Below are 16,315 nucleotides of genomic sequence, written 5' to 3' on the forward strand. Positions count from 1 at the left end.
TAGGGATTTCCATCGTGAAATTCTGGTATGGTTATAAATTCTGAAATTCCGGTATAAACCAGTATTTATAAACATTGACACGGATTACACGAACCATGTTCAATGCATTATTTTTTCAATGCTACCTGCAGAGGCTTAGCGAGTAGTATTCTCGTTTATTTTTGTACATACTCAAAAAAAAAACACCTATCGGCGTATTTCAGGCTCATGAACTTGTTGGCAAAACGCCGATCGGCGTTGATCAGCATTCAAAGGGTCGTGTAATTGTTAATGACACGAATTACACGACCCATGTTCAATGCATTTTTTTTCAATGCTACCTGGAAAGGCTTAGCGGGTTGTATTCTTGTTGTCTTGTGTACTTGCTCAAAATACAACGCCTATCGGCGTTTTTCAGTTCCATGGGCTAATGAATTAATCCATAGAGACATCTATGGATTTAGACTTGTACATAAATTTTTACATATTGTACATAGCCAGCAGTATGGCTTAATGGTAGCGTGTATGTTTAGCACCAAGTGATCAGTGGGTTCAATCCCCCATACTGCTGGTTAGATTTGGGGGTATATGTGACTCCAAATCGATCGTTTCTTATCATAGTTTGCCAATTTTATCTAATCATTGTTGAAACGGTTCCTCAAAATTGGCAAAAAATCATCTTTCCTGTTGTCACAAATATTCTGTATTTATTGTGTATATAATTCGTAAAAATTATGTACAAAAATCTAAATCTTAAAAATGTCTCAATAGATTAATTCTGTAATTAATTAATTAATTGAAATAATTGTTATTTCGTGTTCTTCAGCTTCTGGAAATACAGTGATTTATGTAATAATAAAATGCTGCATTGTTTGTAATTAATTGTCCAGGAAGGCGTATTGGGGTCTTCCTGTCAAGCTATCCTGGTATACATATATCTATGTAAAATAAAATAAAATAAATCAAATTCAGATATTGGTGACATAATGGGTGGGATAGTTTTTGCCAATCGGATGGAGGAACCGTTTCAACAATGAAATCAGATAAATTGGCAAACTCTGATAGGAAACGATCGACTTGGAGTCACAAATATCCAAGTCTGACCAGCAGCACTAATTATTAGTATGGGATCGAACTCGGTAACCTCTCGGTGCTTAACATAAACGCAACCACCTGAACCAAACCGCTGGCTTGAATTTAAATTGAAAAATATTCTGAATTTAATGGAGAATACAGGCTAAATAACGATGAGCTGTTGTTCACTTATAATATTTAAGTTATCGTAATGTTTATACGTATTTATATTTAAAGGTAGCGTTGCATAATTGACGCTCTCGTCTCGTCGGCGATCGCAATATCGTTATACAATTTAATAAATAATTCAGCGCGAAATGTTCGCGCATAATATGTGCATTAACAGTTTCCATTTTTTGGTGACGGGGCACGAAAAAATGAACAACGAAAGATTGCGAAAGGGTTAAACGAAACATTACCGCAAGTCGAGCTGCGCCTCCGCATACAAAGTCACAGGAAACGATGTACGATGCCTACACGTGCTGTTCGAAAATTTAACATTACTGTTATTAATTGTGTCTGTCTGGTGTGCCACCATACGACGACATGAAAATTCGGGTCAATTTTAGCACGTAGAGTGCGCGTGGTCGTATCAAAATGTGGCGCGCGTCGAGGGATACCGATGACTTTACGAGAAATTAACCGTATTATTGTTACGTAAGAAATAACTGAAAATTTTGGTTCTATTCAATTTTGATGTAATCAGCTTAAATTCTGTGAAAAATAAAAATCGTTTAAAATAATTACTGGGTTTGTGTCTTAAGAATTTTCCCGTGCGTCGATGTCTTTTACGTGTGTGAATTTTGTATATTCAAGAAAATGGCGATTTATTGACGAGATTAATAAATAAATCACACTCTTAATATTCTTCTTAATGAAATTTGATTAAAGTTGAATTTTTATAGAGATTTTTGGGACGCACGAACAATAAATATGTTTCTGTCGTAACAAAAAAAAACATGAGTGAACATGAATATAATTAAACATGAGTGAACGAATAATTTCGCGATATACACGAAAAAAATACGCAATCGCACAGGTTTTTTATACGTTGATAATTCACGAAGATGAGAATGTCAATGCTTGCTCTGGAAATGTGTGTCGTATATTTTAAATAAAAAAACTAAAATCCTTAAAATCATAAATTTTAGTCTGCTATCAATTAAGTTAGCTAATTTTCAACAAATTTGGTATACTATATTATGATACTAAACATTATCTGGAAAATTTACGTTTTATTTAGTTACTTTTATTTTCAAACTTCCGAGGGTAGTGGATGTCTGTATGTAGTGGGTAGAGTAAATGGATTGAAATGGCAATGGATGAGTTACGTAGATAGAAGAATGGGCGAAAGGTGGACGAAAGAAGTGCTAGAATGGTACCTGAGAGAATACAAAAGGGTAAAAGGGAGAGCGCAGGGAAGATGGGTAGATGAAATTATAAATTAGAAAATGTGTGGGGCGAGATGGATTAGAGTTACGCAAAACAGAGACGAGAGGAAGTGTTTTGGTGATGCTTTCATCCAAAAGTGGACGGTGAATGGCTCTATATGATGATGATGATGATGATGATATGCTCAAGCAATGCTAGACAATTTGTCAAATAAATTATTAATATAATTAGTGAACTTGCAACCGGAAAACTCATTTGATTTAACACTTTACATATTTTAGTTTTATTGACAAATAAAATTAAAATAAAATTATTTCCCATTGCTTCTAAAGTTGCATATAAATGAATCTGATATAATTGATATCAGCAAGTTTTAAAAATGATTTTCAGAGCTAATAATTATCAAAATTGGTTTTGAATCACATATTTTTGAATCATAAGTTTTACACACATGTATTGACGATGCTATTTCATATTGAGTTTCACTGATGGGCTAACAACCCACCTTATTTATTTATTTACTAGCTGAACCCGGCATGCGTTGTAATTCCACAATAACGCATGCAATTCCCGTTCCCATTGCGTTCCTGTTCCCGTTCCCGTTCCCGTTTCAAGTGATGGTTGGAGCTCAACTAACGTCTCTTCAAAGCCGTGTTGTCATAAACCAACTGTTAACGTGGTTACCAACGAACACATTTCCTTGACTACACAGTGGCGCTTCAAACTTTCGCGTCGGTAAAATCGTAATTACGAATGTCATTATTAAGAATTTTTTTTCATATTTAGCTTCCCGAACATGCATACAACAAATCCTGAAAGTTGCATCGTAATAAGTTGGGTGGTTTAGGAGCCTATACGAAACAGACAGACAGACAAACAGACATTCAATTTTATATATGTATATACTATTTATTTAACCCGGCTTCGCTCGGTATTTGTAATATAAACCGCTTAAACATGACTAATCTAATAGTTAACATTTTATAAAATTTATTTGAATAGATTAATAAATTAATTTTATATAATTTTATATAAAATTTATTATTATTATTATTATTACTATTATTTATTATTATTATTATTATTATTATTGTTTATTATTATTAGACTTATTTATTATTATTTATTATTATTATTATTTATTATCAGTAATATTTATATATTTACTTATGTATTTATTTATTTATTTTTTGTTTACTATTTTTCAATACTTTTTTTTTTATTATCTATATATTATTTATATGGGCGTTGGGGATTGCACTATTCTCCTCATCGTCTGGAATAAAAGCTATTATTATTATTTGAATAGATTTAATAAATCAATTTTATATAATTTTTTTTGAATATTCATTTGTTTTTAATTAAATTGATTGTCACGAACCAACAAACATATATACTAAGTCTCTTTCGAAATTATATGTATACCAGAATCCGGCGCCCTCCCCCCCCCCCCCCGGCGCGAAAGCGCCTTCGTTCCCGAGCGGCGCAATGGTCGAAAAAAAAATACAGAGATGAGAAAAATAAAAATACATACAGACAAAAATCTAATTCTTCGTACTATATGAGCAATACATTTCCCCATAGAATGATATACATACATACATTTGTATATAACTTAAAACTATTCTTGTTAAGGAGCCGTTGCTTATATTTCTTAGATTATATAAAATTTGAATATATGTATGTAGATTTTCTTTAAATTAAACCGCCAAATTCTAACTTGGGCAACATGTCAAATAAATCAAAGCGACGATTCATACGCAAAGGAAGTGGCTCGCTCGAAACCGTCAAAAACGGAGGGCACGTGCCATCCTGGAGCCGCGGTTAAAGGGTTATCGCCTTTTGCCGTTGTCGAATGGTGGGGTATCACTGGCTTAGGCGGGGCGAGTATAAGACCAGAGCGAGAGGGCGATGCGACCTCATTAGCCAGTGCCGACCGGCTGAGATAGATTTTTTTTATTATTTATATTTTATTATTAAGTTTTTTTACATTTTATTTAAGTTTTGTCGTCTGCAAGAGTGCGCCTTTTTCCCCGAAAGAATCCACTTTCAAAATGAAGCTTTTGACATTGACGGTAAGCTTTTCCATTTGCATATGTGTATGTACGCGATGTTACCACATACAGTCGAATATTAAATAAAATTTATTATGTATTACGCCTATTTATAAAAAATAAGAACTGTAAATAGGTCTTTGAGCTCTTTTTTTTATTATGCTGTACATTAACATTAGAATAATATAATACTATGATTACTAACAAAATTAAATTAAAATTTTAAAATAGAAAATTATGATTAGATCAGTAGCTATTAAAATAGATATAAGATGTATTGTGAACATAATTTAGTAATAATAAAAAGCATTTAAAAATCAAAATCAAAATCATTGGTGATACGTTCATTAGATTCAATTTATTATTTTGGTCTTTATTTTCCACGAGTACATATATTGATCTTTGACATTTCAAAATGTGATTTTTGAAAGGAATTGATATGTGATTATAAATTATAGTTAAAAGTTATAACTTTTGTACATTGTATTTGCAAAAAAAATATGATGTTATTTTGAAAAGTTTTCATTGTTTTCTTGATTTTGATTTTTATATGCTTTTTATTATTACTAAATTATGTTCACAATACATATTATATATCTATTTTAATCGCTACTGATCTGCTTATCATTTTCTATTTTAAAATTTTAATTTAATTTTGTTAGTAATCATATTATTATATTATTCTAATGTTAATTTACAGCATAATAGGAAAAAGAGCTCAAAAACCTATTTACAATTCTTATAAATGCTTATAATACATGTAATATATAATATTAATTAAAGACTCCAAAGTCGATGATCTAAAGCAGATTGTGTTTAGGTAATCTGTGTTTCATTGTTTTCTAATAGTATATGAATATAGGAACAAAAATTAAATTATGTAATAACTCAATTTAACCAAATTGTGCCATTAAGCACTTACATATAATGTCTGTAAATATTTAACCATTAATTTATTATATTAAATTGAAAAATCAATAGAATATTAATATAGGAATAAAACTGAATTAGGCCAAATCGTTACCTATATAATATTGTATTATAATACAATATAATAGTTTTCATTACAATAAAAATCAATAAAAAGCCAACAAATTGAAAGGTCAATACTTTTTTCAATAAATGGGCAGTAACTTTTACGAAAATTTTGTGATAATTGTGTGCTATAGGTATATGTAGAAAGAACGATCCTCAAACTGTTTATTGTTTTAAGTATTTTTTGATGAACACAAAATAATTAAGTAGTCAGTGGCCGATAATATACCGATAATCTATTTACTGACCAAATAAAAACAGGTATAATAAAAATAGCACTAGTTAAATTTTTAAAATAATCCATGGAATATTCATTGAAGTATTCCTGAATATTTTAAGGCACATCAAAATAAAATATAATATATACGTACATATATAAATAAAAAATCTATATAAAGAAATAATTTAATAGATTTTCTTAAATACGTGCTATTGAAATTCTATTGTTAAAAAATTTTTGACATTTAAAACAGTATATGTACATATATACATACATTCTAATTGTTTTGCCAAAATTTCATCGCGTGCGTATGTTACGAACATTTCAAATATTACGCCAACCTAATCAAAATCAAAGCGTAATATAGTTTCAAGAGTACAGTGCGTTGCTCAAAAAAATTTTTTTCGTTGATATGCAATCGACTTTATGAAATTTTCGCGTGTTTAATGGAATCGAACGATTAACCCGGTATCGTGTAGAATTTCAATAAAAAAGCAATTCGATATTTACGAAATCGACATTGTTTCAGGGATGGACGATTCGAAATCGTAAATTAGTATGCGACTTCTGATTCTGTTTCTAATTAAGTGTGAGAACTGTTACAATTATTTCACAGATGTGCAATATTTTTGATCGGTTCTAATTGACAGTAAAAGTCAAGAGCGCGAAATTTAAAGATCTCACAGTGATTGCCAACTGCTTTATTTAATTTCGAGATTATATTCAACTCGATTTTATACAATGAGTCATTTGACGTGACCATTCGTACTATGTAGTAGGTAATTAACAACGAAAGTTGTTATCGTAAGGCGAATGTTACGCATAGATGCAATTTATGCAAATGCATCGTTTTGTCTGTTTGTTACACACGACCACGTAATAGCAAGACACAAAAAAACCTATATTACACTATGAATGTCTGTTATGAAAATTTGTTTTTTTTTTCCCAACCGAAACCGAAGAAAATATTCGTTAATGTCACACTCTATTAGACACACTTATCGGCGTAGGAAAAACAAAGAGAATTTTTCTCGAGGAAAAAGAAGCACTCATTTGTAAGAAATTCCGGAAGTGTGTATTCGCAGTCGAAAAGGAAAGTTCGAATTTAGATGTATAAAAAGTTTGATCGATGGAAAACTTTCACGGCCAAATCCAATTAAGAAAAAAAGCGATGCACTTTTTCCAGCTCTTAGTATAAAAGTAAACACACATACATTCGAAAGCGGAAAATTTCAGACGAATATTACGATATGGATATAATATTGTAAGGTGCGACTGAATACAATGAAAATACATATATCAAAAATGCTAATAAAATTAATATCATTTCAGTACAAACGCAGTTTCCTTTGGGAAATCGACTAACGAAAGCAGAACACAACCAAATGAATGCGTTTTATTTTAATTTAACGTAATATTATTACTCAAAAACCATACATATGTGTGTTATGCCGGAAAAATTTTCGCATTTAACATTTATTTAATTGTTAATTGCAAACAAAACACGCGTAATCGCAATGCGATGCTGTAACCGTGTAATGACATTTAACAACGTGAAATTGAACCAGTTTAAAGGTATAATATCGATTGTACAACAGCTTTGGTTATTTAACCGAACCGTTACGTGATGATAATTTAAATTATTATTAATTTAAATTGTCAGCATGTCGATTCCTAGAACAATATTTATTCAAATACAGAAAATGGACTCCGTGACCGGTATATGTAAGATCTAAGTGTTGCATTCCTTTCGATGCAAATACTCGGCGGTTTTTTGCGGAATTTCTTCACGATTTTTTTATGACATGTTGCATGGAAACTGTGCGAATATTTTCGGGCGACCTTGAAACGACCTCAACTGGCAAGTTGAGGTTCAAATTGGAATTGGATCAGCCTCTCGCGTATCCGCATATTTGGTTTAACAGTGAAAGGCGTCTGTCATGTTATAATAATAACGATACCATTATACATTCCTCACTAGTCGCGTCAATATCGAAAATTGTAACACTAGTATGCTTGTTTGAATGTCAAACTTTTTAAACGAAATCTGCGAGAAAAGAAAATGATGTTTCACTCCTACATACATACATATATCATCCTATTCTATTCTTCGTCTCAGGGAGAGTTTGGCTTGCACCGTTTCTGGAACGTTTGTGAAATCTTTATCTGCTAATTTTCACCAATTGACCCTTCCAGATCATTCTAAAAGCATAGTATTATACAATTGATAAAATTTCCACTCATCTGTAAAACGTACCTCAACGAACAAAATTTACCCTTTAAGGCCTGACCGCACTATGCGGCTGCGACCTGCTGCAGCACGACACGACACGGCTAAGTTGATACAAAAGGCAACTCTGTCACGTGACGCGTAGTGCGTTCTATCTCATACAATTTCATACAAACAATATTTGGCTGCACGCTGCCGTTTCGTGTCGCAGGCGCATAGTGTGGTCAGGCCTTTATAAAGTACCATTTATCGGTCCGGCAAATAAGAATGCCCCTCTCTAAAATATTATAGCTCGCATGACAGATTCGGTTTTCGCCGTTCGGTTGCCAGTAACAAAAATAAAATTTGACAAAAATAAATACCAACCCTAACAAACCTCATCTTAAATGAATAGGGCCAACCCTAACTTAACCTAACCTAACCTAACCCTTAAATAAATAAGTGTTGGCTGCTAAGATATTGCGATTACCCAGTGAAAATGTAACCGGTTATGGTTTCACTGAAACGTTTGACGTTTGATTTGCCGGGCAAACTCCGATTCTGTCATGCTAGCTATTTTAGAGATGTTAATTTGAAATTAAATGTCCATCTGGTGGGAGACATTTGGCCAAAGCACATCGCGCCGCGCATGTCAACATTTTAACTTTATTTGTTGTAACAAATTTGTAAAATGAAAATGTATGTATATGTAAATATGTTTCATGGTAGCTTGCAATATTATATTATATGAGATAGTGTAAATAATGTTATTATAACTAATTGTTCAATTATGTGATTTGTGAAATTGAAAGTGGGTGGCGTGAATGTCATCGCGTGCTGCCAACTGTCATCACGTCGATTTGACAGACGATTCCAATGAAATTTTAATGATTCAATTCCCCCAGCTTCATTTTAAAGAGATTCGCTTACTTTATTGACAACTTTTTCGGTAAAATATCAAAGCGATCGAAAGAGTGGAAGTGGTTCAAAATCAGCTCACAAAATGTGGTAAATTCACAAAAATCTAGAGAAACTTATAAAAAGCATGTGATTAAAATAAATGTAAGCTTTATTCATAAATGGCAAAATTTTAGCATTTATGATTAATGTTAAATTTGAACCAAGCTTTCAGGAAGGATTTCTATTAGAAAGAGAAAAATGTCAAGAATAGAATCATGACGTTAGTCGAATGTTGGAAGTGTTTTTTTTTAGAAAGGAAAGGAAAGGATGCTCTGATCGCGATGCTCCCCATAATGCAAAGTGATGAGATCTAATTACGGCGTTTTCTAATCTCAATATCAATAAATCATTAGGTGATGATGTGTGCGAATTTTCACGACCGGTCGTTGAGCCGTAAAATGACGAATTTTATTATTTTTTGAAAGTCGATCGTTAACTTTCTATGTGAATTTTTCGGTTTTACTACAAACGTCATGGTAAATTATTAGTAAAAACCCACAGCGATCGAATCGCACTAGACCTTCGATTATCTTCGAGATCATTCTCGAGATCATTCGACACGTTGGCGAGCCTTTTGCGATGGGTGCAGTCGTCATTTCTAACCGATGACATTTTCCGCACGTCTTTCATCATCATCTCTCCGCGTTGCACAATCTTGGCGAGATCGTGGGCTATATACCCGTAGCATTGTTCTCGACACAATTAATCACAATCCGTTTATCATTCATCATCGCATCGGAAGATGATAGCAGTCGGAGGATGTCGACATTGTATCGATTTACAGATTTGCGGTTCAAAATTCACCATTTGAACCGGTCTAAACCGCGGTGCTGTGCTGTTGCGCAAAAGCCTTATGAAATTATATCGGCTGTTGTTGATCATTTCATAACCGTTTTATATAGATTGATATTTGTCTTTTTTTATTGTATACTAACAAGAAGTACTCAGTTTTACCCAAGCTATAATTTTTCAATTAAATTTCTGAGAAATCTATGATGTCCATTTAAACAGCCTACATTCTAAATACAATTTTACTGTGGGTGTACTTTGATATATCAATATCTAATATAATGATCCTTGACTTACTAAAAAGTTAACTCAAACTTGACATAGACTAAATCATTTGGTAGAATAATAAATAAATTAGTGAAAACCCATACTACATATTTTTCATATAAACAGTTCAAAGTTATAATCGTTTCCTGATAGACAAAACCCTGTAGTATGAGATTTCCTGAATCATGAGAAGCAGCTCAACATATTTACTATGATCCCAACTTTTTAATATCATATATATTTATAATATCGCTATTCTGTGTGTCTGTGTATCTGTGTAAGATAACAATCGCCGTACTATAATATCCGTTTCGATTCGAAGTTTACGTCACAGCTAAAACACTGCCAACAAAACGTTTGAATATAATAACAAAATCTATATATACTGTTTGCTACCAATGTTTTCTCTAGGCTAATAGTCTCTGAACATTTATCGCCATCTATTGACATTTTATTTAATTAATTAATTTTTATATTGGTGTTTTATATTGTTATATATGTAGGTAGGTAGGTTGTTTTTACCATTTTTTTTATATATTATATTATTTATATTATTTTTATATATATTATATATTATATTATTTTTCTATATATTATATATTATATTATTTTTATATATTATAGCAATTAAATATAAATAATAAATTAAATATATTTAAAAGGTATTTGAAAAAAATTTAATTAATTAATTAATTTAATTAATTTGTCGGTCCTGTGTTCGAACCGCGTGCGGTTCGAACACAGGACCGACACATTTCTTTTATTAATTTTTTTAATAACTTACTATGCCAACACCCATGCGGTGATATTTCATCGGGTACAACACTAGTTTAATATAAATATAATATACTTAAAATTTCTTAACAATATATGTATGTAGGTAGAAACATGAATACATTATTAGCTACAAGCTTTACTTTAACATAGCATTATTTATTATTTTAAAATATAATATTGAAAAGTAGAAATATAATAGATACACTCAATCACTCTATAAAGCTTTAGGAATTTTCCTAAGAAAAATAATATATAATTTAATGGTTAAAAAATATAAATTTAAACGGAACTATGTATATGTATTTCAATAATTGTTCTTATGCTAGGGTAGTCTGATTCATACCATGATATTAATGCAAATTTACTATGTATAACATTTTCAAAGCGAGTAAATTCTCAGTTTTCTATTAAGGATTAAACCAGTATCGTTATATTTAAACATAATCTGATTTCAATGCAAATTTAGAAACACGAAAGTCGTAAAGCTTAAAAGTGAAAATTCACTGTATGCATTTCTCCGAGCACTTTCAGTCTGATTTATTTTAAATTTAATTATGCAATTCATCAATACGAAAAGCGCCGTATATGCAAGTGGATCATGGCTGAATAAATTATAATTTAAGCCTCACTTTAAGAGCAAGCAAACGACAGAAAGTCGCGTCTGAAAATCAAGGGTATTGTTCAGTACCACGCCTCATTATGAATTTGCATCTCAGTATGAAAAGATATATGTTATTTATTTATTTTATTTTTTTCTCTGATAACATACACCTGATTTGACTTCTAAAGTTCGACCTTCGTCGCAAATTTGACCTTTATGTAAGAAATTGAAGCCGTAAATAGAAGTGTGCGCTCAGACGGTTAACTCGTTCTGAGACAAGGTTGGTCTAATATTTATATGTATTTAAATAACGGGATACAAAGTTTTTTTTATTGTTTTAAATGGTTTCTATGCAGATCGATTGCAAAATTGAAAAAACTCAATTTCCGCAAATATACGTAGACGGAGTTTTGTCTTAATCGTCCATTCAAACTTTAACAATTGAATATCAAGTGGTTGAAAGTGAAGTTATCTCGCAACAGAACGTATTTGAGTCAAGGTTGAGGCTGCTCTTATATTTTCTTTAGTATATATACATAATTCACGACTCTGACTGTTTCTAAAAATATTCATGCACATTTTCTATAATCTTATAATATGATCCGAATGAAACAAACTTACAGTCATAACTAGGGATCGTATGGTGATTAGGGCAATAACAATTCACAATACACGTTACAACAGTGCTGAATTCAAAAGAGTAATAAAAATGTTTTCTACGAAGTCAATAGCCATCATGGCCCAAAAGCATATCACAATCAGCTTTCTACTCATATTTTAAAAAAAAACTTGTAATTAGTAAAACCCATTCTTCATATCATAAAGCCAGAAGTATAAGGCTCAAGCCTTGGGTTTACCTCGATTGAAGTGAATTTATTCGGGGTATTTCTGCAGTGGTGCTGGTCAGACTTAGATATTTATGACTCCAAGTCGATCGTTTCCCATCAGAGTTTGCCAATTTATCTGATTTCATCGTTGAAACGGTCCCTCGTCAATTTAGCACCTACTTACTATTTGAATATGATTTCAAATTTATAATCTATAAAATAATATATGTACCTCCAAGTTTTTTATATTATAGGTGTCGCTCAGAGGTAATACAAATTTTTAAAAATACATGTACATAGTTTTGGATGTGGAAGAAAACTGAACAGTCACTCATTCTGTCAGGGCGTAAACAGAGGGTTTTTTTAACGCTAGCACGCACAATCTATGCTATGGAACCCAGGCTCAAATGCTTGTATTGACATACCAATGACATTGATCGATAACGGTGATTCCCATATTTGAAGAAATGTAAGAGAAACTTGTCAAAAATACGAAGCAATACAGATTTTTCACAGCGGGATGCCAAGAGTGTGCTGGTGCCGTTTGACTCAATGTGTTTTCGCCCTTATTGTTCTCAATTAAGAGTAACGAGAAAACTCTTGGGTCAATAAATTATAATTAGAAAATTGTTTGTTTTTTATTTCATTTTTGCCATCTTGGTGCATACAATAGGTTTTCTTCATACATATATCCTATGCTTTATAAAATATAACTACTAAGAAAAATTTACCAAAAAGCTCTGGAGCTCTCAACACTTTTATATACATACGAATGTAAGGTAAGGGATATGAGCAGACTTATAACCACAAAAAATGGTTTTCCTCTCTTGATTTGTAGGGCAATAGAGAACCATTTTTGTGAGAATAAGCATCCTGGCCTCCTAAGTCTAGATATGAGAGTGTAAATTGAATCAAATTCACTTTTCTGTGATGTTATGTGTGACGGACCAAGTTTGCGCCATTGTTTGTTTATTGTTCGCCGTGCATTGTTCATTTTTATGATGAACCTTTTTTTTGCACTCTAGCTTTGTAGTTTGCTCTATTTCCTGGAAAATAAACCCAAAACGCCCTGTTTCCTGGAAAAAGCCCGCTTCCGGTCCTACCTCTAGTGATGATCTTTCATTATCAAAATTAAACCTTATAAAAAGCCAATCTTTATGTGATATCATTTCAAATTATATGATGTAATTAAGCTGTTGGCAAATCTGTCAACCGAGTGTAAAGCACGTGAGCCACTCTCAAATCTACACAGGGTCCGATTTGTTCAAACCACCTCAACGCTGACCTTAAGTGGACTGGTTGCGAGACAACTTTCAGTTTTTGCAGATTGATCCAAACGAACAATATCGATCGTTCAGATCTATCGAGAAAATTTTTAGCAACACTACCTAGAAATTATGATATCCACAGTATTTTCATAATCGAATTTCAACCACGTCCATTGCACCGTACACATTGCATTGTGTGGTCAATGAACACTGAAATCGAACAAAAACACGGTAACGTACCACTTGCGTACATTTTTCCCTCGTTACGGTTTAACAGTGAAAGTAAACTCGCGCATGGCGTGTTAATATGTGTTTTGCTCGTTCTGGGTTACTGAGGATTACTCGTACAACCCAACGAGACCAAGTCCAGGGTCACTTTTGAAAGCACACGACCGGAATGCTGTAAACTTTGAGCTATTGTGTATATTGTTACTTCATGTTTCATCAGTTCGCTCTTCTTTATTAGCTCTTGGGTCTGGGTTATGCGATCCCTTATCCTACCAATGTATGACAACAACCATGAAAATTCAGAATTTTTCAATTGTACTGGGTTGGGTACTTCCACAAGAGAACAAAAAACCTTTCACTTCACACGTCGCACTGTCTCGATTTACATAATTACCTGCTCTGCTATGCAGGTATTTTTGTCCAATGTGTCGCAGACTGTCGAATCTCAATCTTGATTTCTTGAAATACTGCAGTGTGGGATGTTGGAAATTATCGAATCGGTTTTATTGCTTAGTATTTCTAACTTTCCATGTAAATTTCACTCTTAAATGCTTCCGTTTCCTATCACTATTTTCAATTTGTATTTGGAGTGTATGTATGTAAAACGCAAAATAACCTGATTCCTACTATGTGGCAATCTTGAGAGATTTATGGTTTCAGCAAGCCGAATTATTTTATGACCCACGGAATTAATATTACATGGAAATGACTTGTATTTAGTGCCTCTAAAGCACGGAACTTTTACCTATAAATAAAACTACTCAATCCAATAGAATGAGTCACGCTCCTACTGTTCATTTTCTGTTTGGTCAATGTAAATTAAATTTATTTTTTCATGTTTGTTACATGTATAGCTTGTAATAATGAAGCTGAGGGGAGTAGTGCTAACATAAAATGAAGTCATAATGACGATTTTGTGGTTTCTTTTTTATACAAACGGGAAGTTAGGTAAAAATACAAGTACAATGAGACAGAACTAATATGTCCATTTTGGTATTCTACTCCGCGGTAAAAATATGCATAAGTGAAATTATTCTAAACACGCGGCGTATGGAAATCACGTAGCTAATCGATTAACGTGTCCAAAAGGAAGTAAACGGTATTTTAGAATCACGTATCGAAGTCAACAAACTGTAACGCATTGCACACTCCATCGTGTGACCAAAAGTTTTGATCCAAATAACTCAAACGTATTTTCGTTCGTTTCAGATGCTAGCTGTGTGCTTTTACGGCACGTGGGCACAATACAACGACGGTCCAGCTCCTCCTAGAATACAAATCCCAGGAGCGATCGCTTTAGGACCCAGACCAGGAAACTTCAGACAAGGAAGGGTCATCCAAGCCCCTCTTAATGGACCAGTCAGAGTTAGACGACCGGGACAAGTGAGGTCTGGCGCTTTCAAATCAGTGCCGACACCTCTACCTTACATTCCACAAGAAGAACCTCAAAAACCAGTCACCGAAGAACCGGAAGATATTCCAGAAAGCACTCCACTGCCTTTCCTCTCAAGCGTCTCCCCCTTCACCCCAACTCAATTACCTCACGATGAGATTTCTCAATTCTTATCAAATCCATCACCAACCCCAAGACCCATTGCCATCCCTAACGCTATTCCAGTGATCCAACAAAAACAACCAGAACCAATCAGGATTCAAACCAATCGTCCTTTGATCCAAAACTCGGCTCCATCCGCTCCGGCTAGATTCGACCCACCAACCAGACCGCAACCTGTAAGATTAGCTCCAATTTCTTACAGACCAGCTCGTCCTCAATTCCGCCCTGAAGCCAGACCCCAACTGGAAGAAGATGACGAACCCGAACCCATCAGACAATCGTACAGACCTCAACCAACCAGGCCTCAACAACAAGCTCAACCTCCCGCAAAGTACCAACAATCTACCAACACCAGGGAAAAGAAGCCGGTAGCCCAAGTCATCAGAAAGTACAGAGAAGACAATCCTGATGGCAGCATCACTTGGGGATTTGAAAACGATGATGGTTCTTTCAAAGAAGAAATTATTGGAATCGATTGTGTGACAAGAGGTCGTTACGGATACGTAGACCCCGACGGTATGAAGAGAGAGTACAGTTACGAAACGGGAATACTTTGCGATAAAACCAAAGACGAGCCCGAAGAAAAAGGATTCATCGATTATCAAGGAAATAAAGCCGTACTTCCCAACGGAGTAGTTGTAGATTTAGCTGCCATGGGCAAAAAATCAAAGAGACCACAACAATATGGTAGAAATTAATTATTTACAATAAGTGCTATTTTTTAAAATATTAAATATAAATTACTACGCAAAAGTCTGATTATTTCAACTTCTAAAGAAAAGTCAATTCTGAAAACACTTATTTAAATATTATAATGTACATTTGCAGCCATAGTTATGTTAATTTAATCATTTATTCTTGTCAACGTTTATTCCAGTTAGATCAATAAATTAATTTATGTATTATCTCATATTTGACGTCGAAAAAGTGAAGCTTTCTTGTGAGAGTTTAACAAATCTGACGAGATTTGTAGTACGTTTTGATGAATGTGAGTTTAAATTATAAGTCATCCTATCGGTGTTAAAACAGATTTTATGAATTAAGAATAAATAAATCTTTTTAAAATAATATGTCGCATTA

The 16,315-nt window shown here is 33.1% G+C and overlaps 1 protein-coding gene across 4 annotated transcripts in view; it reads left to right on the forward strand.

Moving 5' to 3' along the window:
* LOC143911537 (uncharacterized) overlaps positions 1 to 16,296 on the forward strand; it is a 33,984-nt gene extending 17,688 nt beyond the window's left edge. For 3 of the 4 annotated variants that reach the window (XM_077430435.1, XM_077430436.1, XM_077430437.1), the window contains exon 2: positions 14,890 to 16,296. In XM_077430435.1, coding sequence (XP_077286561.1) covers positions 14,890 to 15,933 — 1,044 coding nt within the window. In that variant the 3' untranslated portion in view covers positions 15,934 to 16,296. Of the gene's footprint in view, positions 1 to 4,336; positions 4,521 to 14,889 lie in introns of those variants that run through there. The other variant, XM_077430434.1, reaches the window with a different exon arrangement.
* Positions 16,297 to 16,315: the final 19 nt, after the last annotated feature.

This window comes from Arctopsyche grandis, chromosome 5, assembly GCF_051622035.1.
Source record: "Arctopsyche grandis isolate Sample6627 chromosome 5, ASM5162203v2, whole genome shotgun sequence".
NCBI classification, from domain to species: Eukaryota; Metazoa; Arthropoda; class Insecta; order Trichoptera; family Hydropsychidae; genus Arctopsyche; species Arctopsyche grandis.